Below are 15,204 nucleotides of genomic sequence, written 5' to 3'. Positions count from 1 at the left end.
TCTCCATCTTTTCCCAGGAACGACTTGACTTGTGTCATCATCAACACCGCTACTCAATCAAAACCCTGCAAGGCAAAACGTTAGCTGTACGACCCCATCACGGACGGTTACTTCAGAAAACGCCACCTCGCTATTCCACAGGTCCAGAATGGATCTCAGCCCCAAGCACCGCGCAGAAGCCCTGCTCCTCAAGGCAGCCCGCGCGTACGGCATCCCCGCCTCCAAGGAAGACGTGCAACACGCCCTATCAGATGCTTCATTCGTCGACTGGGCGAACTTGCACCTCGCGAGCGATCACCTCCTCACGGGTGATGAGCTGGCACTGTGAGTCGTTACCTTTTGTGTATCTGTTTTGTGTTTTATGCTGATGAGGGCGGGGGTTGGTTAGGTATACTGCGCTTGATAAGAGCGGGCAGGTTGACAGGTTGGCAGACCTGCATGATCTGGGAGAGGTGCAGGCGGTGAGTGAGGATGATGTGAGGGCGGCGATTGAGGAGCTGAATAGGTCGACGGCTACGATATCGAAGCAGACTGAGACGCTGAAGCAGCAGCGTGATGCGCTGGCGAGGTTGGTGAAGAAGCGTGATGAGGCGGAGACTCAGAGGAGGGATCTTGAAGAGGCGCGGCTTAACAAGACGAAACATGCGTTGAAGAAATTGGTGTTTGAGGTAACACAGACTTGTCCGAGGTCGTTTGAGACGAGGGAGTTTGCTAATGTGGTGTAGGTTGATGGTGAGGCACAGAGTCTGGAGTATCGTGTTGCAGATCTGGAGCAGATTGCTAAGGACTCGCGATCGAATCTTAAGAAGACGGTTGATGCGGTGTTTCAGTCTGATGATAAGCTACTCTCGAGTTTGCAGAAGCTTGGGTGGGAGCTTGATCAGCAGGATCCAGAGGAGGAGAAGACGATTGAGAAATTGAGGGAGACTTGTATGCGGTAAGTCCTCCTTTATCCTTCCATTGATTTATGCTAATATGATTAGGCTGATCAAAACAACTGTTGAGACGTTGAGGACGAGATTGGATAGGATTTATCTTGAGGCTATCCTTGCAGCGGAGCGCTCGGGGGATGTCAAGGCTGCTACCCAGGAAGACGTTAAAGCTCTCGAGGAAGAGCTTGAGTCGCTGTACTCGGAGATCTTACCTGTTGCACAAATGTCTGCTGAGCAGCAGCATTTGGAACCAGCGCTGAAGGCTACGAATGCTCAGAGCGGACAGAGCATACATCGCTCAGCGGTGGCAGTTTCTTACGTACGTACATTCAAACACCATATCCATCATGTCGCTAACACTGTTCAGGTCAACGAGTGTCTTGACTATCTCGTAGAAAGGATAACACTGCTCACAGACCGTGTCGAAACTCTTAAATCCCACAACGCAGCGGCATCTTCCATCATCGCTACAGCCAAAGCAGAATCATCTGCCTCACTATCCCCCGAAAAGAAGAAATCTCTTAGAGCCGCTATGCCAGCATCTCCCATTCGAAACCCCTCGCCAATTCGCATGCGCGCCAACACAGACGGTGCACGTCGCAGCAACAATAACCGACGTCGCTCATCCGGTATTCTCGACGAACCCGCAATCGAAGCTCTTCTCCGTGACTTAGCGCTCTCACTACCAGATTCAGAAGAAGCTTCCATTCAAGACCAAGTATCAGCTCTGAACAAAGCTTTCACGGAAAGATCTGGTAAAACTACAGATGTGGTGCGCAATGCACAGGAGAGTTTTGAGACGAGTGTTACGTCGAGGTTGGATGATGCGAGATTGGCGATTCAGCTTTTGAGGGATAGTGTATTGGCGGAGAGTCCGTTTGGGGAGATTAAGATGGTTGATCCGGAGTTTGAAGGGTCGATTGATGTTTTGGGTCAAGAGGTGGATAAGGTTAAGGAGAAGTTGGATGGTGTTGTGGCGAAGAAGGCGTTGGCGAAGAGTGTGAAGAAGGATGAGTTTGTACAAAGATGGGCATCATAGCTCAAACAATGCGAATGCAATAAGATGCGTAGATGATTTATTATCATTTAATTAATATTCTTTACACATGCAGCCACGCATGGTCGATAAACATAGGCTGCGAGAATATACTATCAAGTGAATACTGCTCCAAGCCTTCGTAGATATCAGCAGTCATCGAATCGCCCAGCGAAGTTTGTTGTTGACCTGTTCGTCGTTCACCAACAGGGTGAACAAAAGTCGTTTGCACACTAACGGTTGTCTTCGAAGCATCAGATTGGCCGCCCTGTGTCCCATCAGTCGTAGGTTGTGGTGCTACAGCGTCCATGATATCAGAGTCAATGAGCTGCCAGATCTTGGAGGGTTGAAAACTAATCATGTTGTTATCCTGGGCTTGACTCGACATTGTTTGTAGTTGATGCAAAAGCTCTCGCTGATATCGTTAGTACATACTCCCAGATTGGTGTGTTTTGACAAACCTTGTGTATACTCCTCGGTGAAGGATCAGGCATCGACTCTAAGAACTCAATACATTTTCTATAATTCTCCTTTGATGTTTCTGAGACTTTGGCATCCCTCGCATACTGGAAAAGCCACGGTATTGTCGCCGTCGCAGCGACTAGATCGCCTATTAATGGATCATACACCATTAATCCACGATCTATACATGTTTGGACCAAGCGCGCTACCCAAGCTGAGTGAAACATAGCTTGATCGACAGTTTGTTGGAGGAATAATCTCGGCTGAGAAGGCCGATTCGCTCTTCGGAGCGTGACGAGATGGATGAATGGGTGGTTCAATAATCCTTGTGTTGCATGCGCTGTGATTTGGAAGAGAAGCCATGGCGCCCAGTACTCTCGATGTCTTTCAAACTCCTCTGATGTCCGTTCCGAAAAGCCCACGTTGCGAACGAAATGTATATGACCGAGTCTAGACTCGAGATCATACAGTGTATTCGTCAGTTGGTAAAAGTTGGAATTCGTGTCAGCGGGGTTATCAGCCTTTCCGATATGCAGCGCATGAAGATACGAGATAACGTCGCCGCAGAACGATACAGCTCGCACAGCATGTGATGTTATTCCAGGATCTGTCCTCAAGTCGTCGCGAATACTTTCTAGATCTGGCGCGTATTCTTCATCGCCTAGATAGGCTGGTGGCGAGGGCTCTCTTGCGCTACGAGGGTATTCAGGTTTGGTGTGTGTTTGGGAGAGGAGAGTGAAGCGTGGTGCGAAGCCTTTTTCGAGAATGAAGACACTCCAGTAGCATCTGAGGCTGGCGTCTCCTTGGGGGCTATGAGGGGATTCAGAGTAGCCTGCTCCACGGACGAGCTCGAGTCTGCTGGCTGCCCCTATTGTCATTAGAGCTAAAGCTGGTCTTCCCTCTGCAGGCGGGTTAGTGTTATCCTGAAAACGGGTTTTGAGATTGGTACCAAGGATGTCACTCAAAGCGAGAAGACAGAGAGCTTGTGAAATTTCCAACTGGGCTGTTCCTCGCATGGCAAGTTCAAGTACCATATCTCGCGCAGACCTTGCATGGGAGTGTATCAAGTCAGCTTCTTTTGCGCTGCTCGAATCATAAGGGAGATTTGATAGAGCAAGTGCCAAGAAGATCCACTGGAGAAACATGGGGAATCTCTCAATACGATCTCTCAGGCCTTCTGGATTGAAGAGAGGCAGTGGTTGGAAGTACAACCGTCTTCGGTATTCTTCTACTGCATGGTCAAGTGAATCTGGCGATGGCCTTGCCTCTGTTGCTGAAGGGAGCCTGGTCGTTGTGAGCTTATTGTATAAGGTACAGAGGGCCATCTTACCAAGATACTGAGACTTCATCATTGATGCTCACTCTGTTCAGTCGTCTTGAAGCGCTTTCGACGAACGATCCTGACCTGTTTGTGTGCCTTGGCAGGGAGTCCGGAGTCAAGGCTGAGCCATTGCTGGATGAGGCAGCTTGAGGATGACTTTTCACTTGTTAGCAGTTGCATTCACAATAGAATATCGGTATTTCTCACTGAATAAGATCGTATACCTCATCCCGGTTCTCAACACTCGAAACACGATCCCTCGATCCCGGGTTCCTAGTAACACATAAGACAAGTCATTCAGCCAGGATTCAACTCACGCTCTAGAAGTCCTCCTCCTTCGCTTAACAGTCTCTCGATTCCTCGGTAAATATTCACAAGGCTGATTCAACCTCTCACAAAAGGAACACACAGGTCGTTCCCCCGTACATCTCGTCTTCTTCCGTCTGTTCCCGGATTAGAAAACGACCCTTGTAAATACATCATACGACTCACCGACAGCTTTCACACGCACGCCGGACGGATGATTCGGGATTACCTGTCATTATGAAGTCGAGTGTGGGGCTGGTGGACAAGCATTCAGAGGAAGCATATACAATACAATATGTAGTTGGGATGAAGAGGACGAGACACGGATTCTCCGTGCCCACTCTTTACAGAGAAAAAGCGCACGTGACTCAATTTGGAGAAGCTTACGGGCGACTCCGAGATATTTTTCTTCAAGATATTAAAAAGATACCGAATTCCAGAGCTTTTCCCTTGGGCGTATCTCATGATTTGGGAAGTTGATCTAGTGATAGCGTTATTAGTGAGTCGTTGACCGGAGAATTGTCGTCGTAGTTTTCCGTGCCCATTGGTGAAGAGACGGTGAAACACGATTGGTCAATGGCTCTGGACACGGAGTTTTAGACCAATTTTCCGTCTTGGACATCGACTTATACAAGTCGCTTGTCTAGTATAAGACCGGCTGCTTGTTTCTTTCTTTCCATTCTTCAGATCATTACTTGTTCTTATCACTAGTATCTTCTTATCTCGACACCAACATGACTTCTAGAACGCCTGCATCAAAGAATGAGCCCATCGTCATCGTGGGCGCTGGTGTCTTTGGCCTTTCAACTGCCCTTGAACTCAAGAAGAGAGGTTACCAATATGTTACAGTGCTCGATCGATATCTACCGCCTGTGATAGATGGAAGCAGTGTTGATATCTCACGTGTGATTCGCGTGGAATATGCTGATCCTTTCTATGGCAAGATGGCCACTGAAGCCCTCGACGGCTGGACGGGTCAATATTCACAGCACTATCACCAGTCGGGTTTTGTGATGCTCAATGATGCTGCTACTGGAAACTCCTTTGTTGAGCAGAGTAAGGAGTCAAACAAGACTCTTGGTGGAACACTGGAGGAGTACGAGAATGCGCACGATATTCGAAAACAATTCCCTGCTGTTCAGGCTCAGCTTGATGGCAAGAAGGCGTATTTCAACAAGACTGGTGGTTGGGCGGATGCAGAGTCTAGTATACAGCAACTAGCTGCTGAGTGCTCTCTTGCTGGTGTGTCGTTCATCACAGGCGCAAGAGGAAGAGCTTTGTCTCTACGCTACAGTGACAAGAAAGTCACTGGCGTCAATGTCGCTGAAGGTGATACTATTCCTGCAGCGCAAGTCATTATAGCCACTGGAGCGTGGTCAAACAGACTTCTCCCAATCAGCCATGCCTCATCAGGCTCTGGACAACCAGTCGGGTTCATTCGCCTCACCCCTGATGAAGCAGAGAGACTCAAAGACATGCCCGTCATCATCAATCTCAGCACAGGAGTGTTTGTCTTCCCACCTACGCCAAAGACACATATTCTAAAGATTGCGCGTCACGGTTACGGATGGGCTACTGAAGTAGAGGTTAAAGATCCTCTAGGCCAGACCGAAATGGTATCATCTCCCAAGCGAGATGGAAACAACGCTACGACCAATTATTTACCGGCAGATGCACTGCGAGCTCTTCGTGAGGGTTTACAAGATCTTGTCCCTGAGGTTGCGGACCGGGAGTGGTTGAGAACAAGACTTTGCTGGTACTCTGATACGCCTGAGGGAGACTTTATCGTGGACCATCATCCTGTGCGCCCGGGTCTTTTCCTTGCTACTGGTGGTGCTGGACAGTGAGTTACTCCATGACACTTAACGCAAATCTTTGCTAATTATGACATAGCGCTTTCAAGTTCCTTCCTGTTCTTGGAAGGTATGTTGTTGATTGTTTTGAGAATAAGGCTCCCAAGGAGCTTCGACATAAGTGGAGGCTACGAGCCCCAACTGGAGAGGATATGGTAAAACAGGGTGATGGTAGCCGAGGCGGTCCCCCTTTGAGGAAGTTGACAAGAGCTGAGCAGGCCAAGCTGTGAAAAGAATAGATGGATTGGTTCATTTAGACCGATAGACTGCTAAGATAAAAAGGAGCATACACCAAACTGATGCATCACCACTACCTGTGAACCATGATCGGTGGTCTTGCGCTACAAATTACTTTGTTCCATGCCACCACAATGGTCATGCGACATAAAGCAGTGACCAGTCAAGACTAGGGACGAGTCCATGGCTGTGGGTGTATGCAACATCGTACGCGTTTCGTATACCATAAAGCAATGGGATGTTTCAACCAAGCATAGTAAGAGAGAATTAATGCTTGTATACGAAGTACATGTCACGCCTACGTTTACGCATGGCCCCTACGATGGTGTTTTGGTGTTGTATTATGTGGGATACGGACATATGTGTGACATGTAATATCCCAAAGTTCGGTGACTGGACTAGGCCCCGTCACCAGCTGTGCCTGGCCACTCACCACTTCTGTGGTCTTAGCCAAGGGGCGCACATGTGAAAGCGTTCTTGACAGTTCCGTGATCATACTGGTCGATCTGCAGATGATGTTAGTTCATGTTACAAAGACGTCTGTGTGAGTTGACTTACGATATCGATGACGGCGGAGTAGGTTCCGGCAACCAAGAAGACAAGGCCCATGATGAAGATGATGGCGTTGACAACGCTCGAAAGGATGTTCTTCTTGCTGTACCACTTTCCTTCTCTCAGAAGCATGAACCACATCACGGCGGGCCAGTACAGAGTGAAACCCGAGTTCAGGAGACTGGATGTGATGGCGATCAAGTCGCTGAAGAAGGGGATAGCCTCTGCGATGGCGAAACCAATCCAGGTGAAGATGCTGATGAGAAGAAGCCAAGAGATCCAGCCCTTAGGGGTATTGATATACTTGGCGATCGAATTCTCATAGATGCGACCGTGGATGTAGCGCACAGCAACAGTCGTGTTGATCGAGCCGCTAATGAAAATGACAGGCAAGGCGACGCCAAAGGCAACCTTGGCAACAGTATGGCCTGCAGACAGAAGAGCTGGAGATTTCACATCGACACCAACGAAGGAGTAGATGAGAGCGCCGGTGAGGGTATAGATAACAATTTCGATACCGCCGAGTGTCCAGATAGCCTTCATATAGTCGGTAGGTGTGTGCATTTCATCCATGAAGCTGAACTGCGAGATGGAGAAGCTGTATGCGAAGAAGATGTTGCAAAGCGCAATAAAGGCCTGAGCAAATGTGACATCAGGCTTGGGCCAAGCGGACCAATTGGCTGGTTCAGGCGCATCGGAAGCTCGAATACCAGTCGCGATGATGGTGACTCCAATAGCTGCGATAATCGAGGCAAAATCGATATAGCCCAGAATAGCCACCTCCGCAAAACTAGGAGGCACAGCGAGAAGCAACAGCAAGACAGCAGAAATGACACCCCAGACAAGACTGCAGATATTACTCTCAGTCAAAGTCGCAAATGCAATAGTCCCCGTCAAGCAATGCGACGCCGTGAGTAGCAACAACTGCAGCGTAACCATGACCCCAAAAGCCTCAGCACCCCATCGTCCAAACATGAGTCCTCCCGCAGCAGGATAGTGCTCGACATGCGGATACCTCACCTTGACCTGCCCAACGATATACGACGTGTAAATCGCAATGAGTCCAATGCCAATCGAGCAGATAACGCCCGCGACCATGCCCAGCGTCGCAAAGGCGCCGGGGATGGAGAGCGAGCCGAGCGCGATGGCCTGGACGATGAGGACGATGGTGAGGCGCTTCCAGCCGAGACGGGAGAACTTGGCCTTGCCGTCGAGGATCTTGCGCTTCTCGAACTCGGTTACTTCACCGACCATTTTCTCGCTGGTGGAATCGTCATCGTGGGCGACGGGAGAGGTGAGGATGTTGTTGTCCTGAGGGCCTTGGGGCTTGTCCTTGTTTTTGCTGGCGGTGGAGGCCGCGGGGGTGATGGAGGATGTCATTGTTGTTTTGGTGAGTGTAGCTTAGTCTCCCATTGTCACACAGACTGTTTATTTGGCGAACTCGTTGAGAAGTTCAGGGAGGATGGATGAGAATGAGTATGAGGGTGTGAGTGAAGAGGGACTCGGCTGTCTTTGTAGGGTCCACGGTATATGAATGACTCCCCCTAAGCCCGACGTCGGATGGGACGTGGAGACTCCATATTGACCATGTGAGGAGAGGCGAGAATTAAAGAAAAAAGTTTGTCAGTCCATGGCAATGGCAATGTCATACGAAAAGCCAGGACCGGGTCATTCCACGATCCATGATGGAGTACAAGTGGATCATTCCGTGGTGTTTCTAGAAGGATTAGCAGTGTAAACCGTTTTTAAACGCCCCCTAATTGGTTCAAGTAAATGGGGCTCAAGTAATAGCCGAACGATAGCTCAACAACATCAGATTTTTATAAGACTTTTCTTGACATTCTCTACCAATTCGACATGACTTACTCACGAAAAGATGACAATTGTAGAGTTACAATTGACTGCTCTCGTCACTTTTAGTAAAGACAAATAATTATTTAGCTGGGAAAGCTTGTAAAGGTCCCTGAAGGAGAAGAAAAAAGCTGATCGTCTTTTGTGGATTCTGTTACTCAAAAGTCGGTCCATTTTACCTAATCAACCTGGATTCAAGCGGAGGCCCCGAGTCAGAAGCTTCAGCGAGATGGGCTGTCGCCCCCTTGAATTTTGATACAGAAAAGACGCGGAGCCGAGCCGAGGGAAAGGAGAGGTGCAGGCGGATGTGGAGGAGATTGAGAAGTTTAAACTTTATATGGTGATTGTTGCATCAAGTATCGCGACTTGTAACTCTGGTGTTGAGCCACAATGCTTTGGAACACGGGTATAGACGGCACTGTCTGTGATAATTAAAGACATTCTATGGCCTAGCAAAAACTCTCATTAGCAGTTTTAGCTGTGACCTTAATGAGCGTTACACTTCTGCTCGGCAAACCGTTTACGTCCGCATATGTCAGAGCCGCGTTCCGTAGCCGCCGTACGTAATAAGATCCTTTTCATTTCGCATGCTTCACTTCCCCAAGTTTTCTCCAGATGATCTGCCAACTCAATCATATTCCCCCACGCTGAGTTCTTTGGCCTGAACCCGCTATGCGCAACAGCTCATCTTAATGAGGCAGCTGTTGAGGCTAGACTCCTTCATTACGTACAGCAGGTTTCCGTGGATATCTGGGGTCTCATCCACCTCTTACGAGGACCCGGACTGTGTTAAACATTGCCTGCTTGGAGTAAGGCCGATCTGTGGTGACAGGATAGGCTAATCACTGGTGGGAACATCATGATGTGGTAAGTGGTTTTGGTCTCTTGTCTTCAATATCTCGTTATCATAAAGGAAGCCTAAGCTTCGCTAACGATCTCTGCCCTCTTTTCCCTCTCGGAACACCATTCACCATTCGCATCTTCGCATCTCTTCTCAACTGATCGTCAATAGCCATACCCCTCGATGGAGTAATTCGTGTGCTTTCCTAAAAGCTGGTTCCTTCATCCGTAGCATGATATCCATTTCCATTCGTGATCCTCTCCTCTTGACTCACGATTAGCTTCGGAAGTCCAAACCCAACACCAAAGAACACAAAGATAGCCCACTTCCATCGAAAAGGGTTAATAACAACACAAAATAAGAACCACCAGATCAACTCCAAGTAAGTGAAGAAGTCAAAGGCGCCAGTTGGACTGGTAAGCTTGAGTGTCTTGGTCATGTCGATCCAGCGCTGCATCCAGAAGGGACTGGGTCGAGAGAATGGATCCATGAGAAACATGAGGAGGATTCGAGTATAGATGCCAATGTGCCAGTTTCCGACAGTGCCGATGGCGTTGACGTATGTGCAGTTGATGGCTGAGACTGAAGGGTGACTGGGTGGGAAGGTCTGGAGATACCAGTTTGGCGGTGGATAAGGTTCCTCGAAGCAATCCTTGGGGAGGAATGAGAGAGAAGGCCTCTTGAAACCAGTAGCCATAACGACAATATCAGCGTCGATGACTTCCTCATGGCCAGGACCACCCTGCGGCACACCCTTGGCACGTCGATTAACTTGAATTCCGCTCTCGACAAACTCGTCGATATCGCAACGAACCCATTCAGCTTTACCCTCTCGCAGCTTATCCATAACATCAGAGTTAACCATAGGCGTCTCCATGAACAAACCATGGCTCTTGTCAGGCGCAATATCTTCAAGATCTCTGTAGAAGAACTTGCGCAGGAAGAACTCTGGGATAAAAGATAGAACAGTCTCCTGGCCGAAGATGTTGAAGCTCAAAAGCGTATCGACAACCATGTTGCGAGGGATGATCCACTTGTCTGAGCGCGATAGAATAGTCGCTTTGGCAGCATCTTCTGTAAAAGCAAACTCGAGCGCTTCAACAGCAGAGGCACCTCCACCAATGATGGCCATCTTCTTGCCCTTCACATCCTTTCTAATATCAAGTCAGCGGGCTAAACAGTGAGTCGGTAGGCCGAGCGACGTACCCAGTGAGTTCGCTAGAGTGGTAAATAGGACCTTTGAAGTTGTCCATGCCAGGGATCTTTGGCATCTTTGGCGCGCCACAAGTTCCGACCGCAGCAATAACACCGCCGAAACGTCCGAGGGAAGGGTCGTTGACAATCCATCGTCCCTGGTCATCTTGGTAAACGCGATCAATTTTTGTGTTGAAGCGTGTTCTCTCTTTGAGGCCATAGCGCTCCCAGAGCTGTCGGACCTGGCTGAGAATTTGCTGACGGTCGGGATATCCACGATTCCACTGGACAGAAGGATGGAATCTATACATCAGCGAATGAATCTGAAGCCCAGACGTCTCATTGACTCTCTGAATTTTATTAGCGTCAAGACAATTATAAAATCGTAGCGTAGTGAGACTTACACTCCAGATACCACCAACATTATCCTTGGACCCAGCCTCGAAAATCACAACATCAAAGCCATGCCCAATACAATGAGCCGCACTCGTAACGCCCGTGATTCCAGCGCCAATTACCGCAATCTTAGGTCTATTACGCCCAATCCTCGCGTTTTCACTCGGTGGCTTGGGCGACAGGAGTTTGTCCGTGAGCCATTGGAAGATCTGGAAGAGGAAGAGAAAAGGATGGAAGAGGGGATTGACAAGACCAGTGTCAGACGCCATTGTAATTGCTGAATATAATTACAATTGATGAGTGACAATTGAGGTCGAGGTTAGATTCGTATTCTCATAAATATCTCGAAGTTGTCTTTCATGTGAAAGCGAAGCATGACGTCAACATTTCACATGCTAATTTAGAGGACCTTGAACAATGACGAGTCAATGATTTCAAGGTCAGTTCAGGGCAGTTAGTGATGTGATAGTGAACCCACAGACAATGGCTGAAACAAGAAATAAATCACTTCATTCCAACCTCTTCCCGCTGTTTTGTTTACTCCAGACCTTGTCTATATCAGTCAATTGACTTCAATTGCTTTTCTCTCATAAAGGCACCTTAGCGCAATTAACTTGAAGCTCGTCCACATTATCATCCACTCTTCAAGCTACTCACGTTCCTGAATTCGATCAATTGAACGATAACTACTTACAGAAATGGAGCATCCAGGTAAGCTTGCTTTAATGATTGCAGACTGCAATATGCTCACCAAGTATAGTCAAGGAAATTGGCGGCGTTATCAAGTCGCTCACTCAGGGCAGCCCTGATGTGCAGGAATCGACACTGAGGGAATACTTTCTCCCCAATGCCTCATTTTCACACCCCTACTGCCGTGTTCCTTCTATTTCAAAAGGACAAATCCCTCTGGCGGGAGGCCTTGAGTCAATTCAGTTGATATTGGCCATCTATCGATGGTATCGTACTCTCAGTCCACACATTGACCTCCAGGTCGATTCAGCAGGTTAGTCCCCGTCGTCCAATGGTCAATTGCAATTGCTAACTTTGCTCAGCATTTGACCAGAAGAGCGGTCTTCTATATGTCTCCATCCGTCAGACATTCGCACTCTGGTTCATCCCTTTGTACAAAGCACCCGTGAAGCTTGTGTCTGTTCTGCAGCTTACACAACTCTCACCCGAGTTATCGTCAGAAGACGAAGGACCAGAGGATAGCAAACCGCGTCGACAAAATCCCCGCTACTACATCGCCAGCCAAGAAGACCTGTATCCAGTGAACGACTGCATTCAGTTTCTGTGTCCTGGTCTCGGTCCCTTTTTGTGGACTATTTGGCAGCTCTACAGCACATGGCTTTGTGTCATGGGATCTTTGTTGTTCTTGCCTGTTTACTTTCTGCTCAACGGTACACCATCAAAGACGAAGAAGAGAATTCCCAAGTTTTAGCTTGGATTTATGAGCAGGTTTGGGAGACGTAATTGTGATTTGGGACTTTATGGAATACGCCTTATGACACGACTAATGACGGCGTATTGAGCTATTGTAATGGGTTTGGATTAATGATGGGCATGGGCGTTTTTGTTTAGTGATATTTGTAGATGCTCGCGAAGCTCAAGGGCTACTGGGAAATAATGAAAGTATTTGCTTCCGCGCAATATCTATGATCTACTACTGTATGGTGATATGTAAATCATCCGAGAGCAAGCAGCTGATTGTCACTTTTCCCAAGGAAACCAACGGGATTCGAAATCTCTGCAAACTCACATGCATTTCACATGAAGACTTTTGGTACTGGCCGCTATCCGAGTCTTCCGTAGTTCTTCGGTTGCCTGATCAAGCTGTTGCTGGTGTCTCAGACATACCGAGGCTGTTGGTCCTGAACAGAGGTATTACTATGGCAATCAAGGCAAACACAGCTGCCATCAGCTCAACAAGGGAGCGACAACAATAAGAAAGTCTCAGGCACCATCCAATAAAGGGTGTACGAAAACAAGTTGGTATGTCAATGCACAACACAACCAACAGCCCTGTCAGTTAAGACAAACACAAACAATTCGACGCTGTTGTGCACGTGTTGTTGTTGAAAAGTTGAATTGTAACTCGCTATCTTTGACTGATCCTAAATTCTTCTAAATGATTCTTCCGTTGAGGTCTAGATTCTGTGCTTATGTACCATATCGGCATCCGCATACCTGGCCAATGCCAACAGCCTACTCTTTCGGGCTCGAACCAGCCGGCGCCTCCTGTTCTCGACACTGTTGATAAGTGTTTATTACCTCCATGAACGTCTCTCTGATCGGACTCAGCCGACACCATACCATCCTTGGAGTGTTAACATGCTCTATTGAGCGGCGCGGCGCTTATAAGATAGGAAATCCTTCACTTGGCTAGGGTAGCAACCTTGTATTAATATTTGGGTCCGTAGGTAATGACTGTTTCCCGGGTGACTTGAATGCCATTGACGCTCTGGCTGCGCTTGGTAGAGAAACTGGCCAGAGCAGGTTTTGGCTTGGCGGCTACTGGAGGGACTTGATCAGCTGAGCTGTCAACGCTCTCGGTATCCATTGCACCGTCTGACTCGAGAGCGGCATTGTTCTCTGGTATCGCGGGACAAAGACGTGTCTCATCTTCTTGAGGGTTCTCGCCACCAAAGTCTCGTCTATGAGGCATCTCGTATGAATCGTTGTCGAGGGTATGACTCTTTCGCTTCTCTTGACTGTGCGAGTTGGACTTCTTTGAGTTCTTCTCCTGCGAGTGAAAGCGGGGGTGGATGAGGAAGGGGATATATCGCACGCAGAATGGTTTAAGCGCGGGGACAGAAACACAGACGAGACTGGTGTTGACCTCAATGAAACTCAAGATAAGCTGTCGTGGAAGAGCCCAGGTGTAGTCTGGTGCATCCAAGATGGGAAGAGTGATAGTAGCCCTCCTGATTGTGACGACGATGATCACTCCTCCAGTTGCGAAGAGAACAGCAAGTGAGATCTTTTGACGAGTTGGAATCTGAAGAGGCTGGACGATGCGAATCGGGAGAAGAAGAACGAATGTATCGATGACAACACTGCAGATGACCAGGAAGATAACTAGAACATCCATGCCAATACACTTTCCTTCGATGGTGAGGTCCCATCCTGCAGATACAGGCTGGCATCGAAACACGACGAGACAGACGTAGACGAAAGTGTACGAGCAGACAAGAGCCATCAAGACATGGACTGCTCGACGGACGAATCTATCGGGTGAGATTCGAAGATAGAAGCTGAGCACTGAGAGTTTGGCCAAGCTGATGCTGGCAGCGTATGTGAGTGTGGCTCCGATGCTGGTCTGCCAGAACTTGGGAACGTATTCGGCCACTGAGATATCCCACATGTGGTTTCCAGCACCAAGATTGAGAACTACAAATGTTAGATAATTTAATACCATGGGGGAGTAGGATACATACGTGTTAATGATATGCCGAGAAAGATGAAAGAGAAACAGAGACTAGCTATGCACAAGTCTAACAACTCAGTTAGTTCTGCTCCCAAGAGTGAATGTCGAACAAGACATACAGTCATCAGCGCCCAACACACTCTTAACCACATATCTCCTCGTAAAGACCCTCAAGATAACAATAATCGAAGCAATGATCGTCGTCGTAACACCACAAGGAATAACTCCGATTCCACTGCTCGGCGGATTAACAAGAGTTCTCGTCTGTCCTTGCGGTGGCTCCATGAGATAACCCGAAGGGTCATGAGCAAGAGGTGCCATTGTATCTCGACTGAACAATATCAGAGGATATAAAAGAGGCTTTTGTTGAAACTGAGCAGTCACTAGATGAGGAGATGACCGTGCAGCATAACAGCCCTTCTTCCATGTTGATGGGACATGCAGAGGAACTTATATCTTTCGAACAAGGAGCTAGGATGTAGAAAAGACAGGACGACAAGGTTTACTCCACCACTACTGCAATACAACAGAAAACCTAACATTCATCTCTGTTCTTTTTCGCAAATGTTGTATTCTTCTAGCAAATAAGCCGGGGGGATCCCAAGTGAGAAAATCGTTCGACTCAAAGTGACGACTCAACTCTACTAACAAAGTCGCATAATGAGAAAAAAAGAAAAAATAGAGGCAAACTTTTTTAGAGACGTCTCTTTTTTGTTGCTTTTGCTTATTCTCGCTCTTCATGCGGTTCTCATTCTAGCGCGTCTGATAATACCCCCTGGCTCTCAGGAACCCGGAG

At 48.1% G+C, this 15,204-nt stretch overlaps 7 protein-coding genes across 7 annotated transcripts; 3 read left to right on the top strand and 4 right to left on the bottom strand.

Moving 5' to 3' along the window:
* Positions 1 to 148: 148 nt before the first annotated feature.
* FTJAE_2551 (uncharacterized protein) lies at positions 149 to 1,971 on the top strand (the record flags this gene model as incomplete). Its single annotated transcript, XM_037348757.1, has 5 exons — positions 149 to 324; positions 389 to 668; positions 726 to 937; positions 984 to 1,251; positions 1,300 to 1,971. The coding sequence occupies 5 exons, from the start codon at positions 149 to 151 to the stop codon at positions 1,969 to 1,971; spliced, it is 1,608 nt and encodes a 535-aa protein (XP_037210308.1).
* Positions 1,972 to 2,032: 61 nt separating this feature from the next.
* FTJAE_2550 (uncharacterized protein) lies at positions 2,033 to 4,293 on the bottom strand (the record flags this gene model as incomplete). The annotated part of the gene is made up of 5 exons (XM_037348756.1): positions 2,033 to 2,383; positions 2,430 to 3,714; positions 3,761 to 3,907; positions 3,959 to 4,024; positions 4,244 to 4,293. 5 exons carry the CDS (start codon positions 4,291 to 4,293, stop codon positions 2,033 to 2,035), a joined length of 1,899 nt encoding a protein of 632 aa, XP_037210307.1.
* Positions 4,294 to 4,791: 498 nt separating this feature from the next.
* On the top strand, positions 4,792 to 6,140 carry FTJAE_2549 (L-pipecolate oxidase; the record flags this gene model as incomplete). Its single annotated transcript, XM_037348754.1, has 2 exons — positions 4,792 to 5,900; positions 5,951 to 6,140. 2 exons carry the CDS (start codon positions 4,792 to 4,794, stop codon positions 6,138 to 6,140), a joined length of 1,299 nt encoding a protein of 432 aa, XP_037210306.1.
* Positions 6,141 to 6,593: 453 nt separating this feature from the next.
* FTJAE_2548 (neutral amino acid permease) lies at positions 6,594 to 8,079 on the bottom strand (the record flags this gene model as incomplete). Its single annotated transcript, XM_037348753.1, has 2 exons — positions 6,594 to 6,653; positions 6,706 to 8,079. 2 exons carry the CDS (start codon positions 8,077 to 8,079, stop codon positions 6,594 to 6,596), a joined length of 1,434 nt encoding a protein of 477 aa, XP_037210305.1.
* Positions 8,080 to 9,596: 1,517 nt separating this feature from the next.
* FTJAE_2547 (ACB 4-hydroxyacetophenone monooxygenase) lies at positions 9,597 to 11,250 on the bottom strand (the record flags this gene model as incomplete). Its single annotated transcript, XM_037348752.1, has 3 exons — positions 9,597 to 10,545; positions 10,598 to 10,935; positions 10,990 to 11,250. 3 exons carry the CDS (start codon positions 11,248 to 11,250, stop codon positions 9,597 to 9,599), a joined length of 1,548 nt encoding a protein of 515 aa, XP_037210304.1.
* A 429-nt stretch (positions 11,251 to 11,679) lies between these two features.
* On the top strand, positions 11,680 to 12,422 carry FTJAE_2546 (flavin-binding monooxygenase; the record flags this gene model as incomplete). The annotated part of the gene is made up of 3 exons (XM_037348751.1): positions 11,680 to 11,692; positions 11,742 to 11,984; positions 12,034 to 12,422. 3 exons carry the CDS (start codon positions 11,680 to 11,682, stop codon positions 12,420 to 12,422), a joined length of 645 nt encoding a protein of 214 aa, XP_037210303.1.
* Positions 12,423 to 13,382: 960 nt separating this feature from the next.
* On the bottom strand, positions 13,383 to 14,729 carry FTJAE_2545 (integral membrane protein PTH11; the record flags this gene model as incomplete). Its single annotated transcript, XM_037348750.1, has 3 exons — positions 13,383 to 14,371; positions 14,419 to 14,475; positions 14,528 to 14,729. The coding sequence occupies 3 exons, from the start codon at positions 14,727 to 14,729 to the stop codon at positions 13,383 to 13,385; spliced, it is 1,248 nt and encodes a 415-aa protein (XP_037210302.1).
* Positions 14,730 to 15,204: the final 475 nt, after the last annotated feature.

Source organism: Fusarium tjaetaba, assembly GCF_013396195.1.
Source record: "Fusarium tjaetaba strain NRRL 66243 chromosome Unknown NRRL66243_c0000050, whole genome shotgun sequence".
NCBI lineage: Eukaryota > Fungi > Ascomycota > Sordariomycetes > Hypocreales > Nectriaceae > Fusarium > Fusarium tjaetaba.
This window is presented reverse-complemented; position numbering and strand designations above follow the sequence as displayed.